General features: G+C 37.2%; 1 protein-coding gene across 1 annotated transcript; it reads right to left on the reverse strand.

Moving 5' to 3' along the window:
- Positions 1 to 12,951: 12,951 nt before the first annotated feature.
- On the reverse strand, positions 12,952 to 20,190 carry nfkbiz (nuclear factor of kappa light polypeptide gene enhancer in B-cells inhibitor, zeta). The gene is made up of 12 exons (XM_026932045.3): positions 19,894 to 20,190; positions 19,150 to 19,256; positions 18,991 to 19,024; positions 18,787 to 18,884; positions 18,241 to 18,635; positions 17,629 to 17,734; positions 17,303 to 17,449; positions 15,843 to 15,906; positions 15,173 to 15,342; positions 14,979 to 15,089; positions 14,284 to 14,451; positions 12,952 to 14,111 (listed from the first exon to the last, which is right to left on the reverse strand). Exons 1-12 carry the CDS (start codon positions 20,111 to 20,113, stop codon positions 14,058 to 14,060), a joined length of 1,674 nt encoding a protein of 557 aa, XP_026787846.2. The 5' UTR covers positions 20,114 to 20,190; the 3' UTR covers positions 12,952 to 14,057.
- Between the last annotated feature and the right edge of the window lie 2,541 nt (positions 20,191 to 22,731).

Here is a 22,731-nt window from a genome sequence, read left to right on the forward strand (position 1 = left end):
GGGATCCACATGAAGTGCATGTGGGTGGCTGCAGATTCAATCATGTTTGGCTAGGCATGAAATTAAACCTCAATAGGCAAGTGATTGTGTGTGACTATTTTATAATCACAGCCAGTTTACAGGGGTGTAATAGAGGAAATTATTGCAAAAGAAGGAAGTGCTAAGGTTTGTTGAAATTTAACCCTGACTTTTACCACTTTCCCTGTTGATTTACTCCTTAGATGGATTAAGTTCTATTTAAAGAATGAATTTTTCACATTGAATTCAATAATGTACAGAATACAAGTTAGAATACAGTTTCCTTTCGGTTGGCTAAAAGAAACAAAGAAAGAAACAAATATGTGTATGTTTTGTCCATTTGAGCACATTGTGACCATAGGACATTGAAAATGTGTTTACAATGCTTTCAGGTAAGGACAACACAACCTGAAATAACTTTACACTTACAGTACAATATTTAGAAATCATTCATTCATCAGTAACCACTTCGTCCTGGTCAGCACAGTGGTGGATCTGGAGTCTATCCCAGGAACACTGGATATGAGGTAGGAATACACCCTGGATGGGATACCAGTCCATCAGTGTCACCAGTCCACCTACCAGCATGTTTTTTGGAGGTGGGAGGAAACAGGAGAACCCAGAGGAAACTCCAACTGGAAGAACATGCAAAATTCACACAGACAGTAACTCGAGTTCAGGATCAAACCAGAGACCCTGGAGCTGTAAGGCAGTAACTCTTATTTATAAATAATTATAATTACAATTATTATACAATTATATTACAGATATGGTCTTAGGACAGTGACATGATTTTCTTAACTTTGCCTCTGTACACCACCACAATGTATTTGAAATGAACCAATCAAGATGTGATTGAAGTGTAGACTATCAGCTTTAATTCAAGGGTTTAACAAAAACATTGCATTAATCATTTAGGAATTACAGTCATTTTTTGCTGTAAATGGAGTGTCTCTATTTTCAAGGATGGTTGCTTTGCGGTATGTTTTAGGTCATTATCCATCTGTACTGTGAAGCACTGTCCTATCAGTTTTGCAGCATTTGACTGAATCTGAGTAGAAAGTATAGCTCTATAAGCTTCAGAATTCATCCTGCTACTTCTATCAGCAGTCACATCATCAATAAACACCAGTGACCCAGTTCCATTGGCAGCCATACATGCCCATGCCATAACGCTGCCTCCACCATGTTTGACAGGTGACGTGGTATGCTTTGGATCATAAGCCCTTCCTTTCCTTCTCCATACTTTTCTCTTCCCACCATTCTGGTACAAGTTAATCTTGCATCAGAACTGGTCAGGCTTTTTTAGAGGTTTGTTAGTAAAGTCTAATCCGTTCTTTCTATTCTTGAGTTTTACCAGTGGTTTGCACCTTGAGGTAAACCATCTATATTTATATTCATGAAGGCGTCTCTTGATTGTAGACTTTGAGAATGATACGCCTACCTCCTCCAGAGTGTTCTTGACTTGGCTAGATCTTGTGAAGGGATTTTCCTTCACCAAGGAAAGAATTGTGCGATCATCCACTTTAGTTGTCTTCTGTGGTCTTCCAGGCCTTTTGGTGTTATTTCTTGATTGCTTCATTTCAAATACTTTGTGGTGGTGTACAGAGGCATGATTACGAATATCGTGTCACTATCCAATACTTATGGACCTGACTGTGTGTGTATATGTATATATATGTGTGTATTGTATATATAAATATTCATTCAGCTAAAGTCTATTTTTTGCTGCATCATCAGTATTTAATTCCTTCTTCACTATCTTAAAATAAAACTGCAATTGCGTAATGTGCAATGGACTTCTTGTACTGGTATCGCTTCTGATGCAGCATTTCAACTCGATGTAAACCTGGACTTTTTACCCAGGCATTCCCAATATCTTTAGTTTTTCCTTATCTCTTGGTATTCTTTTAAATTAAGACAGTTGATTCATTTATATATAAGTTAATTGTGACAAGAGACATGCTGATGCTGGTGATCTTGTATCAAGTACACACGCTAACCGAAAATGTCCTTACCACTACTTTTTAACATAAGAGTTGGTGTCATTGTGTCAGCTTAAAAATGACAGGAAAAGGCTTGTACATGCTGACATTTCATGGAAAAGGGAGGCGCTCGCATTTGTTTTAACAGCCGCAGGCAAACCCCTCTCACTTTCACAACTTTTGACGTTCCTGCTGAGCAATGTTTCCCTTGAGCAATGCTCTCTGCCATGGAGTTTCCAGGCCTAATCCAATGAATATACAAGTAATTGTAAACACTAGTTTTCAATTGAGACTGGGTTCAATACTTGTACTGAACATTTGTGCAGTTCAAACCAGGACTATGTAAGCCTGAGCTAAGTCCAGTCTCTACACAAACTCACCATCTGGCATCTGTTGTTCCTTCATTTTAAAATAAGAATTGAACTGAAGTGGTGACATGGCTAAAAATGATCATACACCATGTCATCAAAATTGCCTGACCGTTTAAATACTTAGCCTAAAATGGTCCACAGGCTGCTTCCCATGTCCAACTTCCTCCTGGGGTCTTTGCATGGGAAAGTCAGAAATATTGTTGCACATAAAAAAAACAGAGGAATGAATTGTAGAACAAGATGAAGGGAGCGATGTGGAAGTTGGTAAAGACCCTAAGGGTGTGAGTGAAAGATGATATAAATCAGTTTTTTGTAAAGAGGAAATTTTCACATACATATAATGAAGTAGAGATCACAAAACACATTAAAGTGTGTAAAGTATGCACTAGACCATCACAGTTTCTGGGTGAGAGTGCAACTTCTGGGTAATGTCATTTCGCAGTGTCATATCATCTTTAAAAAAAGATTTTTCAGTGGACATCGCATCATTGCTAGGAACCTCCACAGGGACAGGAAGTGCTATTGCAAGAAGAAGTGGGAGTTCCCACACAATGTAACATTAATTCTGACCCATGTCAACCACCGAGATTACACGTGTGTCACTTTCGGCCATAAACTCGCTCAAGATGAAAGTTACTCTTTGAATGCTCATCCTCAGTCCTGGTTAATTTTTAGATAGAGAATTAAGAAATACAGGATAGAAACTGGCCCAAGATCAGTTCTGCATGCTACATAGAAGAGGGGGAAATACACACCTATCTGTACAACAGATCACAGATCACTTTGTGCTTTATTTTCGTTTTATCACTGTAGTAAACATCAGTCATTAAGAGTGATTAATATTTCTGCTTCTCTGTCTTTTTGCACTTCACTGTGATGATGATATATAGTGTAGCAAATGATTAACACAAAACTAACTGTAATCTCACGGCATTACTTCTACTTCTAAAAAAATCTCAAAAAAGAAAGATTTCGATTTTCAGTCTTGCTATTGTAGTGAAAGATTTGTGTTGGGAAAGTAAACATGCTCGTGACAGCTTTAAAATCTTAACATATTGAGTGTAACTAAGATAAGATAACAGCAACCCACAAATACCAATAAGATATGCAAGGGAGAGAAAAGAATAACTAACACTGAAGAGTATTTTTTGATATAGTATTTTTATACAGAACAAACTATATATGAATCATACGCTAAAACTGACACATGCGATGTAACACAAACAGCAGTCTCGTAATACAGCGCTTTAGTAGCCGTTATCTCTTTTGCTAGAAAATAACAGGAATGAACAAGATGACAAGCCTCCTATGGTGACATAACAGTTTTATAAGATTAAGAGTAAGCCTTATTAATAGATTTTCTGGTATTGATATATTTGCTGGTAATAACCATCATCTGGTTATTACAAGTATGACTTCCCAGGCAACTATGGCTTCTCAGGCTACTAGAAACGTCCCCTAGGACTCATAACCTTCAACTCTTCAGCTATTAAGATTGGTCTTTGTTCAGCCTTTTTCCTTTTGATAAGATCATCTGCCAATTAAATAAATGTAAATGATAATATTTTAAATGTATAATTTTAAAATTATTGTAAATGTTATTAGTTTATAAAAGGGATTGTTCTTTAAACCTTTTTTTTTTTTTTTTTGAAGGCGCAATGACTAGCAATGGTCAAGTGTATTACTCCATATATGTACAAATGATTTTGGTAAATGAGAACTTTCATATACCATTTCAGGATAGTTTCATTGCAGATGTCATCCCCTTTATCTTTCTTTCTGTTTCAGTTAAACTATCAGAACTTCCTCTTAATGTGCTTATGTGATATAGAACATGCACTGAAAAAAAAAAAAAAAAAAAAACTGTTGCATTATCAAATGGAAAATTTTTCTTGAGTCACCAGGGCTGGTGTAGTGTTTTTTTTTTTTCTATGCAAAGCAATGGTTAGAATATGTTGTTTAGTTTAAGGGAAACCCGCTGCTAAAAAAGGACCTTTTACTTCAGCTAGTGTGATTTACATACTACATACAATAATTATATACAGTATAAATGTGTGTGTGTGTGTGTGGGTGTGTGTGTGTGTGCGAAAATGTATGTACTACCAAACAAGAAAGAAAAAAGAGCCATTGACTGAAATGGATGCATGGACACTGAACACCTTTACTAAGGTTTAACCATAACGTGGAATGTCACACTGTTATTTGGATATTTTGACACGTGCCCTGGAGGATATAATAAAGATATCATCCTTTGGGTGTAAACATAAAATGCAATAAGATTTTAGAGATTTTAAGATTTTACAGAAGAGATAAAAACAAGTTTTTTTTTTTAGATAAAAAATTATATAAAAATGCAAAGGAGCCATGCATTTCAAAACTAATGCACTTTATAACTGTTCCAAACAATGCAATTGATAACATCAGTGGCTTTGAAAGGTTATGAGGTACAGTGTGTTAGCAATAGTGTTAAAATAGGTCCTTTATTTACAGTGAGTTACCAGTTTAATCAGCACACCTTTGCACAATGTGTACATTCCAGCAAGTCATATGTGACAGTGGAAGACCACCAGGGAGGTTTCCTCTGGGACTAGTCGTTTGGACTTTCCATGAGTTTGTTTCTCTGCCAGATAATAAAGTTGAGACCTAATGACATACCAGACGGGTAACAGATAAAAAAAAAAAAATCCCCCCTACATCATATTCGTCCTCTGGCCATTTTTGTCAACCCAAGTGAACAAGGTGTCCTCCACTTAGTTGTGGTGCCATGGTTACACAACTAATCCTTCATTCTACTTCTTTACTTTTCATTTCAGAACTGGTGGAAACCACATATCACAAATTGTGAGTCAATAACAAACAATACACATAAATAATGCAGATACTCTATTAAATATGAGAATCACTTACAGTGCTGATACTGTCCTCTGTTGAGGATAAGAATCATTTAATTGCACTATGGAGCACACAGGGTGTAATGAAGCAACATTCAATTCAATTTGATTTGTATTTTATCAATGGCCATTGTAACAAAGCAGCTTTATAGAAATATATAAATTCATTCAGTAAAGTCTGGCAAAGTTAAATGGTGACCTCCTTGCATAAGTCTGCAAGTGGCACTCTTCTTAGCAGGAGGCAGTTATAGTGCATTTCACATTAAATAATCACATTAAACAGAAGAAGGTGCTTTTTCGCCTGTGCTTGAATATCTGTGTAATCACTTCCTTTACCCAATGGCTAATCTGCCTTTAGATAGTGAAGCCCCTTTATGGTGCTCCCCAAAGCACACAAACGGCTGGTGAGTGACCCACCAGCTGGAGGTCACTTACACATGGCTATTGAGAGCCCTACTAGACACAGGTACAAGGCACAATAGGGCTGGTCCCAGGGGTAATGGAGAAGGAAGACCCGTCAGTAACATTACGTACAGGCATGATCATGGTTTGTATGACCAAAATGGGGCTATCAAAAACACTGGGGCAAAGTCTAATGGATACGCTGCACTGTCATTCTCAGCAGTGGCAGCATACAGCTGTACATGTGGCCAATCACGCACCAACTAATCCTGGCCCAAAGTCCAACCTGTCTGTGAACCACACTGAACTACCTCCTTGTGCATTTGCCAGTACAGTGGATTGTTGAAAGACTATCTGATTGCATCTGCCCAGTAGAAGGGCAGCTCTTAGGTGTGCACCTGCCCACTTCCAGAGCTTGCCCACCTCAACATTACTTTCATTTTACCTTGTTATGTAGAGGCCAATTTAACCAAATCAGTGATTTGATCAATGATTAAATAATCCTAATTAAACAAAACCCCCTTCATCCCTCCAAAGTCTGTCATGCTTACTGCTCACTCACCCAGATCGCCACCTATAAATGAGGAAGCATACAATTTCATAGTTAAAAATTAAACATCATCATCATTACTTTTTATGTAGTAGTGTTTCCTTTGAACCTGTTGAGGTAAGGGCATGGTTTTAAAGCCTTGATTATGTTACAGTGCTGTTCTCCACTTCCTAAAACATAAAATAAATAAATGAATAAAAGATTTGCCTTGTGCTGCAGAGATCAGTGTGCAGAAAATCTCAAGCTGTGTCAGGTACACTGGGGATTGTCATTGTACCTATTTTTTTTTTTCGGTCTCTCTAGAGATCAAGCAGGTTCAAGTCCAGGATCTAACTGGGTCACTCAAGGACATCCACAGACTTGTCCCTGCACTATCTTGCCTGTATGTTTTAGCCAAAAAGCTTAAACTTAGTTTTGTCAGACCAGATAATCTTGTTCTTCATGGCCTGAGAGCCCTTTAGGTGCCTTTTGGCAAACTTCAAGTGAGCAGTCATGTGCATCTCATTGAGGAGTGGCTTCTGTGTGGCCGCTCTACCATAAAGGCCTTTAGTGGAGCACTGCAGAGATGGCTGTAGTTTGGGAATGTTTTCCAGTCAAAACCTCTGGATTTCTGTCAGTGTGAACTTTGGGTTATTGGTCACCTCCCTGACTAAAGCACTCAGTTTGGATAAGCAACCAGTTCTAGGAAAAGTCTCAGGGGACAACAGACAATTCCTTTGACCTCATGGCATTTTTTTCTGTGAGGCTTTATATAGACAGAGCTGTGCTTTTTCCAACTCTGTCCTGTCTGAACATGCTACATATGAATAATCAGGTTGAAGAAGCATCTGAAGGATAAAAAATTGAAATGTGGTGTATCTGGGCTCAATTTGAGTGTCAGTGTAATGGGTCTAAATGTGTTTTTTAATGGGTTTATAAAACTTTGTAGAAGCCTGTTTATGTTCATATTTTAACATAAAATGCAGAAAAGGTTAATATGTTTTTTTCAATGCATTATATTAGTTTATTTGAAAACGAATACTCTTCCTGAGTAAAGACCTATAGGGTGTCCTTTCAACAATGCTGCTTTTCAGTAAACAATAAAGCTTGAAGAATCATGGTTCTACTTTAGTAAGATTAAAAAGAAGAAGAAAACAAAACACTGTCTCTTTAAAACCTTTTTATATAGCATATGTGTTACCATGGTGGCTTTAAAGTAAATTTAAAGCAAACACCTGAGCTGTGGAGTCTGTTTATAGTCCACATAGCCTTCCCTACCTTCTAATAAGTTAATCATTAATCATAAATTAACCAAGTTAATCTAATCTACTCCTAATGGCCAACGTTTGTATTAGTAAATGTACTGCTGGTATCTTTTGAATTAAAAGCTGGAAAAACACGTTGTTAATGTTAGGCCCTCTCCTGATTTTGCTAATCCAGTTATGGCACTTCATGAATTAAAGAACTACTAAAAATTACAGTGAAAGCATACATAATTGAGGTTTGCTTGATTTAACTTTTAGAATTTTATAATAAAAACTGTTTTATTGTCTGCTTTATTCCCATAATTATAATAATTATAACTATATATAGCAATGAGAGAATAAAACAATTAAAAATCAGTACAATCATACTGTCACAAGCCTCACAGGGACTTTTGTAGGATGCACAATGTTATTTGATCATTAACAGAAACATCAGGGATTGGAATTATATAATACAATTGTACAACTACACAACTACTATTGTACAATTTTATATATACTATACAGTATGTATAGTGGTCTAGGGAAACAGCTAAAATGAACAAAAAAAAAATCAGATTTTATCAAAATCTAAATTGAGTGTCTCTGGCATCTCTATTTTAAGAGAATATATATATATATATATATTACCAGACTAATGGAAATGGTTATATTCAAGATATATTCTAATCTTGCCTTGGCTGTCTGCCTAAAAAGCTCACGTCTCATCAAGTTAATTCAGGTCAGGTGGGTTTTTACTGTCATTCCTATATAGCTTGTATACAATGGAACAAATTGTCGTTTCTCCAGGACCATGGTGCAACACATAACAGTACACAAGACTACATAAAAAGCAAATACAAAACAGTGATGAGTGCAGGGCAATAAAATATACAGCACAATAAATACACAGAAGATGGACTGTAAACTGTAAACTATTTGGAAGTGTAGGAGTGTGGGAGTGTAACAATATGTTTAGTGTTCCATAAAGTGTCTGTAAAGTGGGGCGTGCAGTGGTACTGAGTCACACTGGGTTAGGTGTTCGACTAGTCCAGGTGAGCATTGGGAGGGTGTTGAGCAACAGGATGTTGAGTAATCTGACTGCCTCAGGGAAGATACTGTTTGTGGATTCTGCGGGTGGTGGCATGGATACTCCTGTACCTTCTGCAAGAAGGCAGAGCCCATGATATGGGTGAGAGGGGTCATCTGCAATGCTGGTGGCTTTGCGGATGCAGCAGTTGTTGTATGAGGTGTTGATGGTGGGTAGAGAGATCTTTTCAGCTGTTCTCACACTCTGGTGCAGGGTCTCGTGGTCAGCGACTGTGCAGTTCCTGTACCACATGGTGAGACAGCTGGTCAGGACGCTCTCTATTGTCCCTCTGTAGATGGAGGTGAGGATGCCTCTGCAGCCTCCACAGGAAGTGGAGGTGCTGCTGGGCCTTCTTGGCTAGGCAGGTAGTGAGAGTCCAGGACAGGTTCTCTGTCATGTGCACACCACGAAACGTGGAGCTTTTGGTGAGTGCTCTATTCAGGTCCTCCTGAAGTCGACAATCATCTCATTAGTCTTATTGACTTTAAGAGATAGATTGTTGTGTCTACACCATTCTGCCAGCTGGTTCACCTCCTCCCTGTATGCTGATTCATCATTGTTGCTGATAAACCCCACAAGTGTAGCGCCATCAGGAAACTTGATGATGTGATTTTAACTGCACTTGAACTGTAGCACAGTTACGTTAGGAGACAATTTAACAAACACAGCTATAAACGCAGTCAGCCTCCCTAATGATGTCTAAAACCTTGCTAGTTAAGTTGCTTTTTCTCACAATTTGAGCAAGGATGTGGATAGTTCCATACTATATAGTGATACAGACAAGCCTAATCAATTAGTTTGTGATCAGATACTGGCACCATCACCATCGCATCATCATCAAAACAGAGAAGAGCACTTACACAGTGTATACAAATGACAGCGGATTTTAAAACATTTAAATGATCTTACAAGAACATTAATAAATAGAAAGTTAGTCAACAGAACTGACTGAATTAATCAGTGATTATTTCCCCACCAATGTTATTGTGAACAGAGATCAGATAACTGAAGATCTAGTAATGAGGGACTTTTACCTCAGGTGATGAGACAGACACTGGATGATGCTGATAATCAAAGTGAGAACTCATTTCCAAGTGTAAACTTATCCTTTTACAATGTCATTTTTTCCATAAGTAGACAGAGCATCTTTCAGTGGAATTGGAAAGAAATTTTTAAATGCAATTTTCTCCCTTTTCAGATTTGTAGATAACCAGATTTTAAAATGCTTGAACTTTCCGTCTGTTTGAGATACCTGCAGAAGAGAAACATTTCAGCTCAGGAAAGCCTGTAGTTTTCAGAACTGCATATAGTATAAAATTTGACTGTGTGAAGGGTTTTCCCAGGCTGGCATATATGTTGAAAGGGGGAGCAGAAACTGAATTTACACTTCCTGACAGAAAGTCTCTTAATTTTCTTCATTTTGTATTCATAGGGCTAAAATAATCATGCATTCCTTGCAGGTTTTTCCTTTGTGTCTGTTGGGCAGGATGAAACTACTCCCTCACAAACAACGTCATACTGAGTTTTGGTTTTGCAAGCGTGATCTTACATAAGGAACCCATTTTAGTTCTGCCCTGTGCTGACATACAGACTAGTAATTAGCTTTCATTTGAGTCTCAGTCAACAAAAAAGTACAAAGAGCACAGGGTCTTCATTAATCGCCAGATGGAGGATCGAAAGATGGGACGTTTAATGCAGTAGTGGCTGTGTGAAATGTTTTAATGATCTGCTCTCAAGCTCAAGCTCAAGCTCAAGCTCTGCTTTTCCCCAAGGACTGAAAAGCAAATAAACTTCCTTTATTTGAAAGTCAGAAACTTTGTCACACTCTTTTATTCACACACTCTATTATGGGCAACCTTTATTAATAGGTATTATTTGTTATGCATTTTCCTCCCTCCTGTCTTCATGAAAAGGAGGATGTTGGCAGTAAGTTGAAACATTTTGTACTGTTTAAGTATTAAATTCCTAGATGGTCTGTTTTTAAATTTTTATTTAAGTAATACGTGTTAGCTTATTTGTATATAATGGTTTAATAGTTCTGTAATTTATGTATGCATCTGGAATTTTTTCTCTTTTTCTCTATTAATTTTATAATTTTCTAATAATTTTATAATTTTCAATTATATTCAACATGGCTCATACAATGAGTTTTGTGAAGGGTGTAGCCAAATATATATACACAGTTTAGTGTTTCCAGGGGCTACAGAAGCCATTTGACAAACTCTACTATGACGTTAGTTAGATTTACAAAACATAATTCATTGTCAAACATGACCGAAACACCCAGTAAACAAAATATTTTAGGGCCATTTTCCCATAACAGAATTAAATATTACATTCAGTAACGTATCATATAAAGGATAAGATTAACTGCAGAGATAATATTAGCTTCAGCAAAACTGACATAAATGTGGACATTTACACATGACAGATTTACACAATTGGTTTTTGTTTACAGATTTGATTACAGATTCCCAGCTCTGGTCCTGGAGTACCCCCTGTCCTGTATATCTTAGTGTTTTCCACCTCTCTTACTCACATGATTCCACTATTCAGTTAATTAATAGAGTTTGCTGAGTTGAAGTGGGTGTGTTACAACAGGGAAAACACTAAAATGTGCAGGACAGGGGGTACTCCAGGATTAGGGTTAGGTACCTGTCTCATATTCAGTACTGTGCAAGACAGAGTTGATGTGTATTTTATGTTTTCTGCGTTCTGCATCAATAAGAAACAGACACAGTTAAAGAACTATTTTGAGCAAACAGAAACCACAGGAGGAAAGTAACATGTGGTATGACCTCCCCAGAGCCCAGATCATGAGACTTCATGTCTGGGACCTGCAGATACAGTCAAAAATAAATGTTTGCAGAAGAATTGTGGCATGTTCTTCAGGTTTTGATAAGTCTATCCTTATCACTGTGCACAACAGTGTAACCAAGAGAACTGATCCTGTTTAAAGAGTGGTCCAAACAAATAATGATGTGTCCTTGATAGCATTTTTTTTTAAATTTAGAGAATTTTTAATGATTTTTAAGCATCTTGGTTTTCCATATTTTTCATAGATTTTTCATAAATTAATACATTTTGCATAGTATTGTATCTGTAATCTGTAATATATAAAATACAATGAAATATACCAAGTAACATACACACACATATACATAATGTTTCATATATATATATATATATATATATATATATATATATATATATATATATATATAAAACATAAAGTATACTGTATATTGAAAAGTCTAAATATTTGTCCCTTTGAACAAAAATGTAGCCTCCAGACAGATTTAATTTGATCTTTATTAGACATTTAGGATGGTCATAGTATCTTTTTTTATCCTTCATACAAGAATATAATAGCTGTTTTTTAATACAAGTTTGTAATGCAAATCTGATTATTTAATGAGCTGTTCACAATTTCCAGGTCAGTATTCAACATAGTTTGCCTCATAGACTCATGTTGCATGTCTGGCATCCAGAAGTGCTTATGGTATCTTTTAGGATCACGAAAACATTTGAATAAAAACAGGAGGAAGTTGGCACAGAGCTGAACGGTGATGACTGGCACAAAGGTACTGGGCAAAGGTTAGATGTGATCACTCTGATAAACAAGAACTTGTTTTTGTAACTTGTTGCTTATGTTCAGTTTGTTTTCACATTCCCTCTAAAAATAGATTAATTAATTAACAAATATTAAAAAAATACTAACACACATGCTAACTGAAAATAAGTATACATAACTTTATACTCATGGATTCAATCTGGAGTCTTTTTGCTATTCCTCTGGGGTAATGATTAAAGCTGTGGTTCTCAAAGTGGGGTCCAGGGATCCCCGGGGAACCAGGAAGCACAGCCAAAGGCTCTGTCTTTATATTGTTACAGTGCTGGAAATCACCAATCAATCTGATTTAAACTCATGATTGAGGTACTATAGTCTTTAGCTGACGTTATTCGTCACTTGAGTTAAATAGGTTTAATCCAAAACTCAATAACTAAATAACAAGTCATCCCATAAATAATATCAAGTTTGAGTGTAATATGTTTTTTCAGTGAAATGTTCAGGAATAAAAAAACTCTATGGCCCTAATAAACAGTCTAAAAAATATTATTGTACTTATTTAAATGAACCTAATATTTGAATAGTTGGTTAACATTCGTGAAATAATCTGTACTCTAAAATAAATCTGAATTCATTTCACAGTTAAAGGGATCTCTGGCTGCAGAAAGTTTGAGAAACCCTGGATTCAGGATGTTTTTTTAGAAAGCTATGAATCCTTAACTATGCAAAGAGTTCTTGCAGCTTTCTTTTTTTCCCAAGAGTGTAGATCTGATTGAGCCTAGTTCTAGCTCCCTTATTTCATTGCAGTGATTCTGTTCTCATAAACTAAAACAATATAGAAATTATGAGGTTTATATAATTAAATCTTTATTTATGATTCACCAACATGACTTATACATGTACACATGATGAGGTTTATATAATTAAATCTTTATTTATGATTCACCAACATGACTTATACATGTACACATGATGAGGTTTATATAATTAAATCTTTATTTATGATTCACCAACATGACTTATACATGTACACTTTGCAACCCCATCACCAGTGTAATCAAGATGTTTAGATTATTTATGCAAAAAACTAATACAGACACAGATATATACACATAAATGTAATAGAAATGTAATCCTTATAACTCGTGACATATTTAATATGTTGGCACGCTAAAGATAACAAAGATCATACGATAAGTGCAACCAAAAATATGGCATAGATAAAGTCATCATAAACGCCTTGAGTGTTATGTTTTGAACATTATTCATGCACTTTACACACAAAAATTAAATAGCTGTGTTTAAATAGGCATCTGCAAATCTGAATATATTCCAAGCTGCCCACATTTTCAAGGTCAGCATGCTGAAAGGTATTTTAGCTTATTTTATCGTTTCAGATCAAGAGAACATTAGAAAAATGAGGAAGCTGGCACAGAGCTGGAGTCTGATGACTAGGCAATGGTTAATCATTCTGATAACCATGAACTTTGTTTTTCCATACATAGCCTTCCACCAGCACTCTCTTGGAAAATGGATTAATTAAAATACAATAAAATAAAATAAAATAAAACCCAAACACCAGTACACATGCTGACTACATATATTATATATCACAATATATTAGAATTAACGATATAATGGAAAACCACCCTTTACACGCCAGAGCCCAGAGGTGTCACAGATGCAAATTTCACTGTAACTTTCATAAACTCTTAATTTTTTCCTGTTTGTTTTTCTTTTCATTTCATGTTTGTTAATTCCTAATTAAAAATCTTGTACCATGTACTCTGAGCTCAACTTCCCTTTCTCTTCTACTACACAGTAGTGAACAATGTTAACTTTGTTTCATAGAAACAACTGACATCTGCCTTATACCGGCAAATGAGACTGTACACAGATCGGACTGCCTGACTGACAGTGTTTCTGACGGACGGAGATCGGGCGAGATCGGTCTTACTACAGCAAGCAGGAACGAACCTGCGGGCCGCGGCCTTTCAGGATCCTTCTCACCTGAAGGAAATGGGGAAAAAAAGAAAATTAATAAATTGTCACAATAAATAATTGCAATAAGCTCTCCAATAAATAATGACCATGAAGCTCATGACAAGCTAAGATTCCAGTATCTGAATGATGCATTGTATTTTGTCAACGCTGTCAAACTCGGCTTGTATCTGATGCTCACCTGATCCCCGACATGCCCCTCAGGCACGAGCTGAATGGGCTGCTCGTTCTCCAGGTTCTTGGCACTAGGATCAGCTCCTCTCCTCATCAGCAGCTGTACGGCGTGTGCCTGCGCTTGACGGCCATTTTGCGCAGCAGCCATGTGCAGTGCTGTGTTGCCATTATATGCCTGTGCAGGACAGATTTGCTTTTAATTTGTAGGCTTTACACAACAGGTTAGGCCAAAAGACACAATATGGATGAACAAGTATCTTGTTACTTGATTCACTTTAATCAACGGTGTGAAGTATAAGATAGCTAATGCTAAACCAAGTTCTCAGATTGGTGGTTTTTTCTGCCTCGCAGCTCCATGGTTCCTGGTTTGAGTACTGTTTGTGTGGAGTTTTTCATGTTCCCCTGTGTCCATGTGGGTTTCCTCCGGGTTCTCCACATCCCAAAAACATGCCAATAGGTGGATTAGCTACTCTAAATTGCCCTTAGGTGAATGAGTGCAAACGTGTGTGTGTGTGTGCATGGTGCCCTGTGATGGACTGGCATCTCATGACTGACTGTTACTGAAGGTTACTGATGAAGAATTAATGAATCAATCAATAATTCTGATGATATTTGCCAGAATAAGGTGCGTCACATCAGAGAAGTACCGTGCTTAGCTGCTAGCATGTACAATTATTTGACATCATGATAATGGTGTCTCACCTTGGCATTGATCACAGAAAGAGAGTCCGGCTGGTCCAGGAAAAGACGCAAAAGCTCAACGTTGGCTTCCTCAGCAGCCATGTGCAAGGCAGTACGTCCACTTTTGCGATCCTGAAAGAATCAAAAGCGTGAAGATCTAGTACAGCACAGGATTTTTTTGAACTATTATGGAGCACTGAAATGGCAGCACTTACCTTTGTACCATAAGATGCACCCATAAGCAGGAGAGTGTTGATACATTCGCCGAGCATCTTCCTCTTCTGCATCAGAGCTGCGGTTTGGGGAGACTGAGGTGCTGCCACACGGCTCAGATCCTGCACCACTGCATTGTGGGTCAGGACAGCCATGTGTAGAGCGGTAAGACCTAACACAGGGGAGGAAAAAAAATGTTGAAAAAAAAATGTTGACACACAAATCTGCTTCACTGAGAGTGAACAAGAATGAGAATTTAATGCAGATTTGAGTCTATAAATGATATAATTGCAATCTTGGAAAACTGATCAAAACCTTAATTCTATCACAATCTTTATCCTATTATTATCATGAACATTTCAAAATATGCTGCATTGTATTCTGAAGACTGAAATATGGAAAAATCCATTTACAAATGTAAGATCATTGAAAGCTTTTATAAAAAGATAGATTTTGTTATTGTAGTTTTCCAGAATTCAGTCAAATTTAATTTCATAATGTTCAGACAGGTAGTTTTAGATAGCGTGTTCATCAGCTTCCACTTTAAAACAAGAACTAACTTTATTTCAAAACCTGCAGGCCATTGATACATATAAACAATCACGTAATGATATTATAATCTGTATATCCAGTTTTTTGGCCGAATTATGAAGGGGAAAAAGTGATACTCACCATCATAGTTGACTGCCTCGATGTTCACCTTCAGGCCATTATTCTGCATCGCTTTTTGGATGGCCTGCATGGACACACAATTATGATGGATTTTTTTTTTTTAAATATTTGTTTTTGTACCTATATGTTATACCAGTTGCATTGTAGGCAAAAGCAAGGCAGATTAATAGGGCAGCTTAGTATTTACTCTGCACCGTGCACAGTAAAACTTGTACTGCTGTGTTAATTTTAATGAGGCATTAAGGATTACGACCATGTTTGCGTGCCAAGTTGAGTTAATGGTTGACAGCACTGTGGAGATGTTTGTCTGTACATGAGCTATATAAAAAAGGGGTTGTGCTCTGGAACCTGTTTTGCAGGATCAGGGGAATTTTAGACTGCCTTGTCTGCTGCTAGTTTAAGGAAATGAAGATAAGTTATTAGGAGGAAGTTTTTTTAGTAACATTCTGACCCCCCCACACACACCCAAAACCAAAAAAAAAAAAAAAAAGAAGTGAATTAGGGCAGCAAAAGCAGAGAGGCCAAGTCAGTTCAGAACAAGGTTAATGCCTGAAGATTAATTTGCTCAAGATCACTTTGGGCGGGTCAGAAAGACTTCACTGTGTTTATTTAAATGTGTCAGGTGGAACAGTTGAAGCTACATTTTAAGCTGATCATTTTAGTGTTTTGTTGTTGAAATTTCTAACCGGTTTATGACTGAGGATAAGAGTCATGATCTACATGAACTATAATAGCTCAGAGGGTCAGAAAGAAAGTTGTGTAATTATTAAATGCTTAGTTAAACTCATTGTGTCATATACTAAAAAGGCAGTGTGTCAGAATGTGGTTTTGTCCCTCAAAGCAGTACGGTTTTAAGTCTTATATACAACATTAATCCTGTATTAATATCTAAATATGTAAAGAATTAAATCACACAATAATCTGTCGTTGATTATTTTCCAGTAACAGCACATCTCAATACAATCTCAGCACAGCAATAAACAAGTGGTTTATTCCACTGTAAATTGCCAATGTCACATTTTCTGAAACCTTTCTGTATGTTTTTAAACAGAGATGTTGATCATGTTGTATTCACTTGAGAAAGTACATTTGACCATTTGTTTTGTCTTGTTTGCTTAACAGTAATATATGGCAAGGTGAGTTTATTCAAGGCTTAGTGGATTATTTATTTGAAAATAAATACTTTTTGCTTTTTGGATTATTAATTTTTTTGTTAGTTTTAGCAAAAGAGAAAACATATACGTGCGTTATAGTCTTAAGGGCATATCTGTGGGTGTTCACACTAAATAGAAATGAGGAAATTAGAGATGACGGAGTGGAGTCATTAAAAATGACTCAGAATTAAAAACTTGACTCAGTTCACATAACTCAATAACGGGGTGAGTACATGTAATTTAGCGTCATTTCACTTATAATAAAGGGTGTAAAGGACTCCACATTTAGGGTGGAGCAGAGCTTACCTGTAGAATCAGAGTGTGTCCCTTTTCAGCACACACGTGAAGGGGGGAGCGGCCCCAGGAGTCTGTAGTGTTTACTAAGGCTCCCATTGAAAGGAGGTCTTGCGCAATGAGATGCTGGTTGGCTGCCACGCTTACTTGGAATGCACTCTGAAAAAACATTAGTATCAGATCTGACCAAGCCCTTTTTCTGTTTCACCTGATTTTACGTCAGACAAAATAAGGTATGGGAAGGATCGTGGCATTTTGATGATGCATTTACTGTCTTATATACAGGTTATATGAGTTTATAGATACTAGGAGTGATTTATGTGAAACTGAACTCCTACCTGGTTGTTATGCTCTTTGACATCGAGCATGCCAATATCATTCATTTTCCTGGCGAGCACGTAGGCCAGGGCTCGTCTACCCTGGGCCACCGCAATGTGGAGGAACCTGCCAAACAAACAGAACTGTCAAATACCAGCAAATATTCACTGACTCACAAAACTCACAAAAACTGTTTGCTAAATTAGTTCTCATTTCTTTTGGACAAACACTAGAATGTTTGATTGTCTTTAGTAGTGTTCCAAAATCTGAGTCTACTACCAACAACTGTCAAATCTTATGTTAAAAAAAAAAAGCTCATCTAAAAATGTATATATATATATATATATATATATATATATATATATATATATATATATATATATATACATATACATATATATACACACACACACCTCACATACATTAACATTTTTATAGATATTGTTATTTACTCAATAATAATATTTCCCTCTGGGCTTAAGAAATATATAATCTAGTTTGAAAAATATAAAAATATATGCATATAATTTATGGAATGAAACACTTCTTGGTTGTAGATTCAGATTTTCTTGTTGTTTTTTTTTGTGATTTCAGTTCTGTTCCCAAACTTTAGGAAAAGCTCCACCACTCACGTATCTCCATCTCCATCCCTAGAGATGAGATCCAGAGGGCTCAAACCAGCCACTTTCTCCTCCTCCTGCTGGATCTGCCACTGGAAAAAGGAAATTGGAGGAGCTGTATTCCCACTGGGCCCAAATCCATGCTGTGGGCTCAGGCTCTGGAATGGAGGTGTGTATGGGCTCTCTGTAACCTGAGGAGCCTGGCAGCTGTTATAAAGTGGGCTAGATGTGGTAGCATAGAGGGTAGGTAGTGCTTCGTGTGTCTCCTGAGGTGGGTGGCAGATTGAGATCAGGCTGCCCTGCACCTTCACCGACTCGATAGACAGCCCAGTGTTGCTGAAGATGTCACAGAGTCCCTCAGAGATGTTTTGCTCTTTCAGGATGTTCTCAGTTGAAAGATATGGAGACTGGGAGAAACAGCAAAACACTGCATTACAGATAATAAACAGCTATATGATTCTCGGACCTCACAAAATACTCATAGTGAATTGAAATGAATGTTTTGACATGAGCTAATAGGATGAATAGTGTTTAAAGGTATCAGGTAGAGATGATTACCAGGACATTGTTGTGTTCTGTGGCAGGTCTTTTAGTGACGCAGTGAGGTGAGGCACTCTCAGCTGCTCTTTTTCCACTCTGAAGCAAAGTAGTTATGACTAAAAATACACATAAATAAATCAAATTAATCCCGGTCACCATGGGTCGTTACCATTTCCTTTGGCTCTTCATAAATATTAGTTCTCTTTTTCTCATAATAATTACCTGGGAATTCAACTTCATTCTTATTTGGCTGCACCTGTAAAGACGCAAAACAATTCATTTTAGAAGATGAACATATTTTTCAAAAGAAACATATAAAGAACTGTCAAACAAGATTAAAACATCCGGAGTGAATTTTATAACCTATAATTAAATTCTTGCCTGTACTTCACTGTGCCGTTTCTGCATAATGAGCTCTTTTACTGTGTTTTTCACGCGCACACCCTGGTACTGTGGACTCAGCTGCCGTGAACCATCCTGAGCTTCAACTTTAAAACAAACAAACATAAATCAGTATGTTTAGCTGAAATAGCTTTTTTCCCCATGCATAAATGCTTCAAAATACGTGTTTTAGTATACACTGTTTTTTTTTTTTTTTAATCACAACAAAATACAATGATTTTGAATATTAATCAGTGGTGTTAGTAATAATAATAATAATAATAATAATAATAATAATAATAATTATTATTATTATTATTATTATTTATCACCATCAACATTATTATTATTATTATTATTGTTATTATTATTATGATAATAATAATAATTATTATTATTATCATCATCATCATCACTACAACAATAATAATAACAATCATCATCATCATCATCACTACAACAACAACAACAACAACAATAATAATAATAATAATAATAATAATAATAATAATTAACTGGACTGTCATGAATATCATCAATGGATTTTTTTTTTTTTTTTTTTTAATGTCTTTATTTAGTCCTAAACATAACTACTACAACTAAAGTCATTTACAGATGGCTCACTCCTGGTCGTGTAGTGCTCTACGCAGGGAGTAAAGGCCATTATTTAATAAGCAGTTCCTATGTAGAGGATGTGTGTATGGCTCAGAGAGCCGGTTGGGACAGGGCCGTGTCCAGGCGTACCGTAGCCGCTGCTGAAGCCGCTGTCAGGGCGCTGTGGACTCCCCGCGGTGCTTCCGCCTTCCTCACACTCCCTGCTCGCCTGCCACGGAGACGCGTGTCCCGGCTCCGCTCCGGGAGAACAGCATCCGTAAAACGACCACAGGTTCACCGGGCTCGTCATGACGTCCGCGTCGGTGTCCACGAACCCCGAATAGCCTTCACAAACTCGATCAATAATCATGGTGTTCAGATTTCTCAGTCTCGCTTCCTCTTTCTGTGTGTTATTACTCAACAGCTCCAGTAACTCTGATGGAGAAATGGACCGCGGTGCTTTTGTCAGGCTGGCTAGGTGGCCAAGCCCCGCCCCCTCTGAGCTGAGAGCCAATGGCGGAGCAGAAAGTCCCTGGGCTAAGACCAACGGCCCTGTCCCAAATGGCGGACCTGAGTTCCTCTAACAAATCCGCACTTTGGTGACGGAGCTATAGTGTGCGAGTGGTCGAGGGTTCAAGTGTCAAAGCGAGCATTTAGGACAGTCCATTAAATTAAATGAAACGCAGTGCTTTCCTCATGGCTCTGTGCTGAGCTGCAGGCCTTAGTCACTCCAGCTCATGTGCTGGGATAATGGTTATGACTCAAAATTCACATCTGAAGACAAATTAATTTCATAATCATTCTGTAAATCCCCCCTAAATAGCAAGTGCAGTGAGGAAAACAGCTCTTCCAAGGCACAGTAGCTCCATAATAAACTCCATATTAATCACGCTCTTAAATTAACAATGAATGAATTAAAAATTCATCAAATAAAATTAATAAAGGATGCCATTTTAGATTTTTATATCTCTTTGCCTTGTCTTGCTTTCAACAAACACATCCATTCGTCCATCCATCCATTCTCGGTACTGCTTATCCTACACGGGGTCGTGGGGAGCCTGGAGCCTATCCCAGGGGACTCGGGGCACAAGGTGGGGGACACCCTGGACAGGGTGCTATCCTATCACACGGCACAATCACACACACACTCACACACTACGGACAATTTGGAAATGCCAATCAGCCTACAGCACATGTCTTTGGACTGGGAGAGGAAACCAGAGCACCCAGAGGAAACCCCCGAGGCATGGGGAGAACATGCAAACTCCACACACATACAGCACCGGAGGTGTGAGGCAACAGTGCTAACCACTAAGCCGCTGTGCCCCCCACGGTATAGTCTAACAATAGAATTAGAATTGTTTTAGTCATTTGGGGAAATAATATTTTTGAATCAGTTATTCACACTAAGGACAACTGCTCAAATGTATCCTGCTAGAAAGTTATAGACTACTTTATGTCTCAAATAGGCGATTAATCCATTGTCAATCTAGATTAAGTCATTTCACTTATGTAGACATTTTTTAAATATAATATTTAATTAGGAGATTGTGTTATTATTGTATTATATAGGCTACTGAATCATTAAAGAACTAACACCAGTGATCACTTGCGTTTTTAATGTTTATGGTTTGGTTTCCAACTAAACCATGACATAAATAACAAGTGAAACGAGAAAGAAGAGTGTAAGCCTACCTGAATATGCCCTGGTTTCATCTCTGTGTAAGGGTGTTCACCGTGACTGAAACATATTTAACTGAAGTGAGCAGAAATGACATCATAATACTTGCGCTGAAGCACATCTACACTTCAGCAAGGGAAGTCCCTGGGTTCTGGTAAAAACAGGATAATTTAATGTGGAAAATATTGTCACCAGGATTAACTGTTATTAGCTCAAGGATCTACATCTATACTCACACTTTTCTCACAAACAAAATGTACATTCTGCTGATTTGAATGTGATTACCTACGAATTCCCTTTGCCAAACCTTTGTATTATATGAAAGTGTTGCTATTAAAAAAATCATATCTATATATTTTGAAATAAATTATTGTATCCAAAGCTTGTTTTCTCCATGACTGCCCACTGTTGTGAAAATGCCGTGCTTAATTTCCAAAATTCAGCTGGCCTGAATGACACATACCGTATGAGGAAGAAGGCGGGGGCAAAATATTTAACTGAAATATTTAGTTTATATGTTCTTTAAAACGTGATACGTTGTTGTATCACTCTTGCTTTCACTGGATAATCTCACTTGGATACTGTAGACCTGTACCTAAGAGCTGCTGCTGTAATCATAAAGACTGTCCTGTTGCTCAATCCAGGACTCTTATTCACCTCCTTCCAATGTACATACTACTGTTTGCCTTTACTCCTTTATACCTGTACACTGGAATGATTTTATAATCCCTCTATCTGGTGTCACACAGAAACACACCTTCAGGGTCTGGATCCTGTCAAGATTTCGGTATGTCATTTCAGGAAGTTTGTCCTTGTCACTGTTGCCTCTGATCTCGGGAAAGCTGCTTCGTGGCAATGCCTATTGTTGAAAGCACTATAGAAACAAAATTCAATTGACTTGAAAATAAAAGGTGATTGAGATCTTTGCTTTGTTCCATTAGGGGAACTCTTAAAGATTCAGAAAATTGTTTAGCAGAAAAGGTTCCAGATGTTATCTCTTTAGGAAACAAAAAGCAGATCATTATTTATAGAACAAAAAGAGCAAACAGAAAAAGAGTACTACAGTTTATCATCTAATTGTAGGACTTTTTTTTTTTTTTTTTTAATGGGGTTCTACTAACGCTAACTTACAAACAGTATAATGCATTATGGGTAATTTGTTCCAGCATGCATATATAATTTGACAGAATTATTATTGCGTATTGTACGATTTCATGATTAGCTATTCTTCTCTGTGCTCTCAACATGACAACAAAACGGCCAAATCTATACACACTATATAGCAAAAAAATGTGTTCAGACATAAA

This window comes from Pangasianodon hypophthalmus, chromosome 26 (genome assembly GCF_027358585.1).
Source record: "Pangasianodon hypophthalmus isolate fPanHyp1 chromosome 26, fPanHyp1.pri, whole genome shotgun sequence".
Lineage (NCBI taxonomy): Eukaryota > Metazoa > Chordata > Actinopteri > Siluriformes > Pangasiidae > Pangasianodon > Pangasianodon hypophthalmus.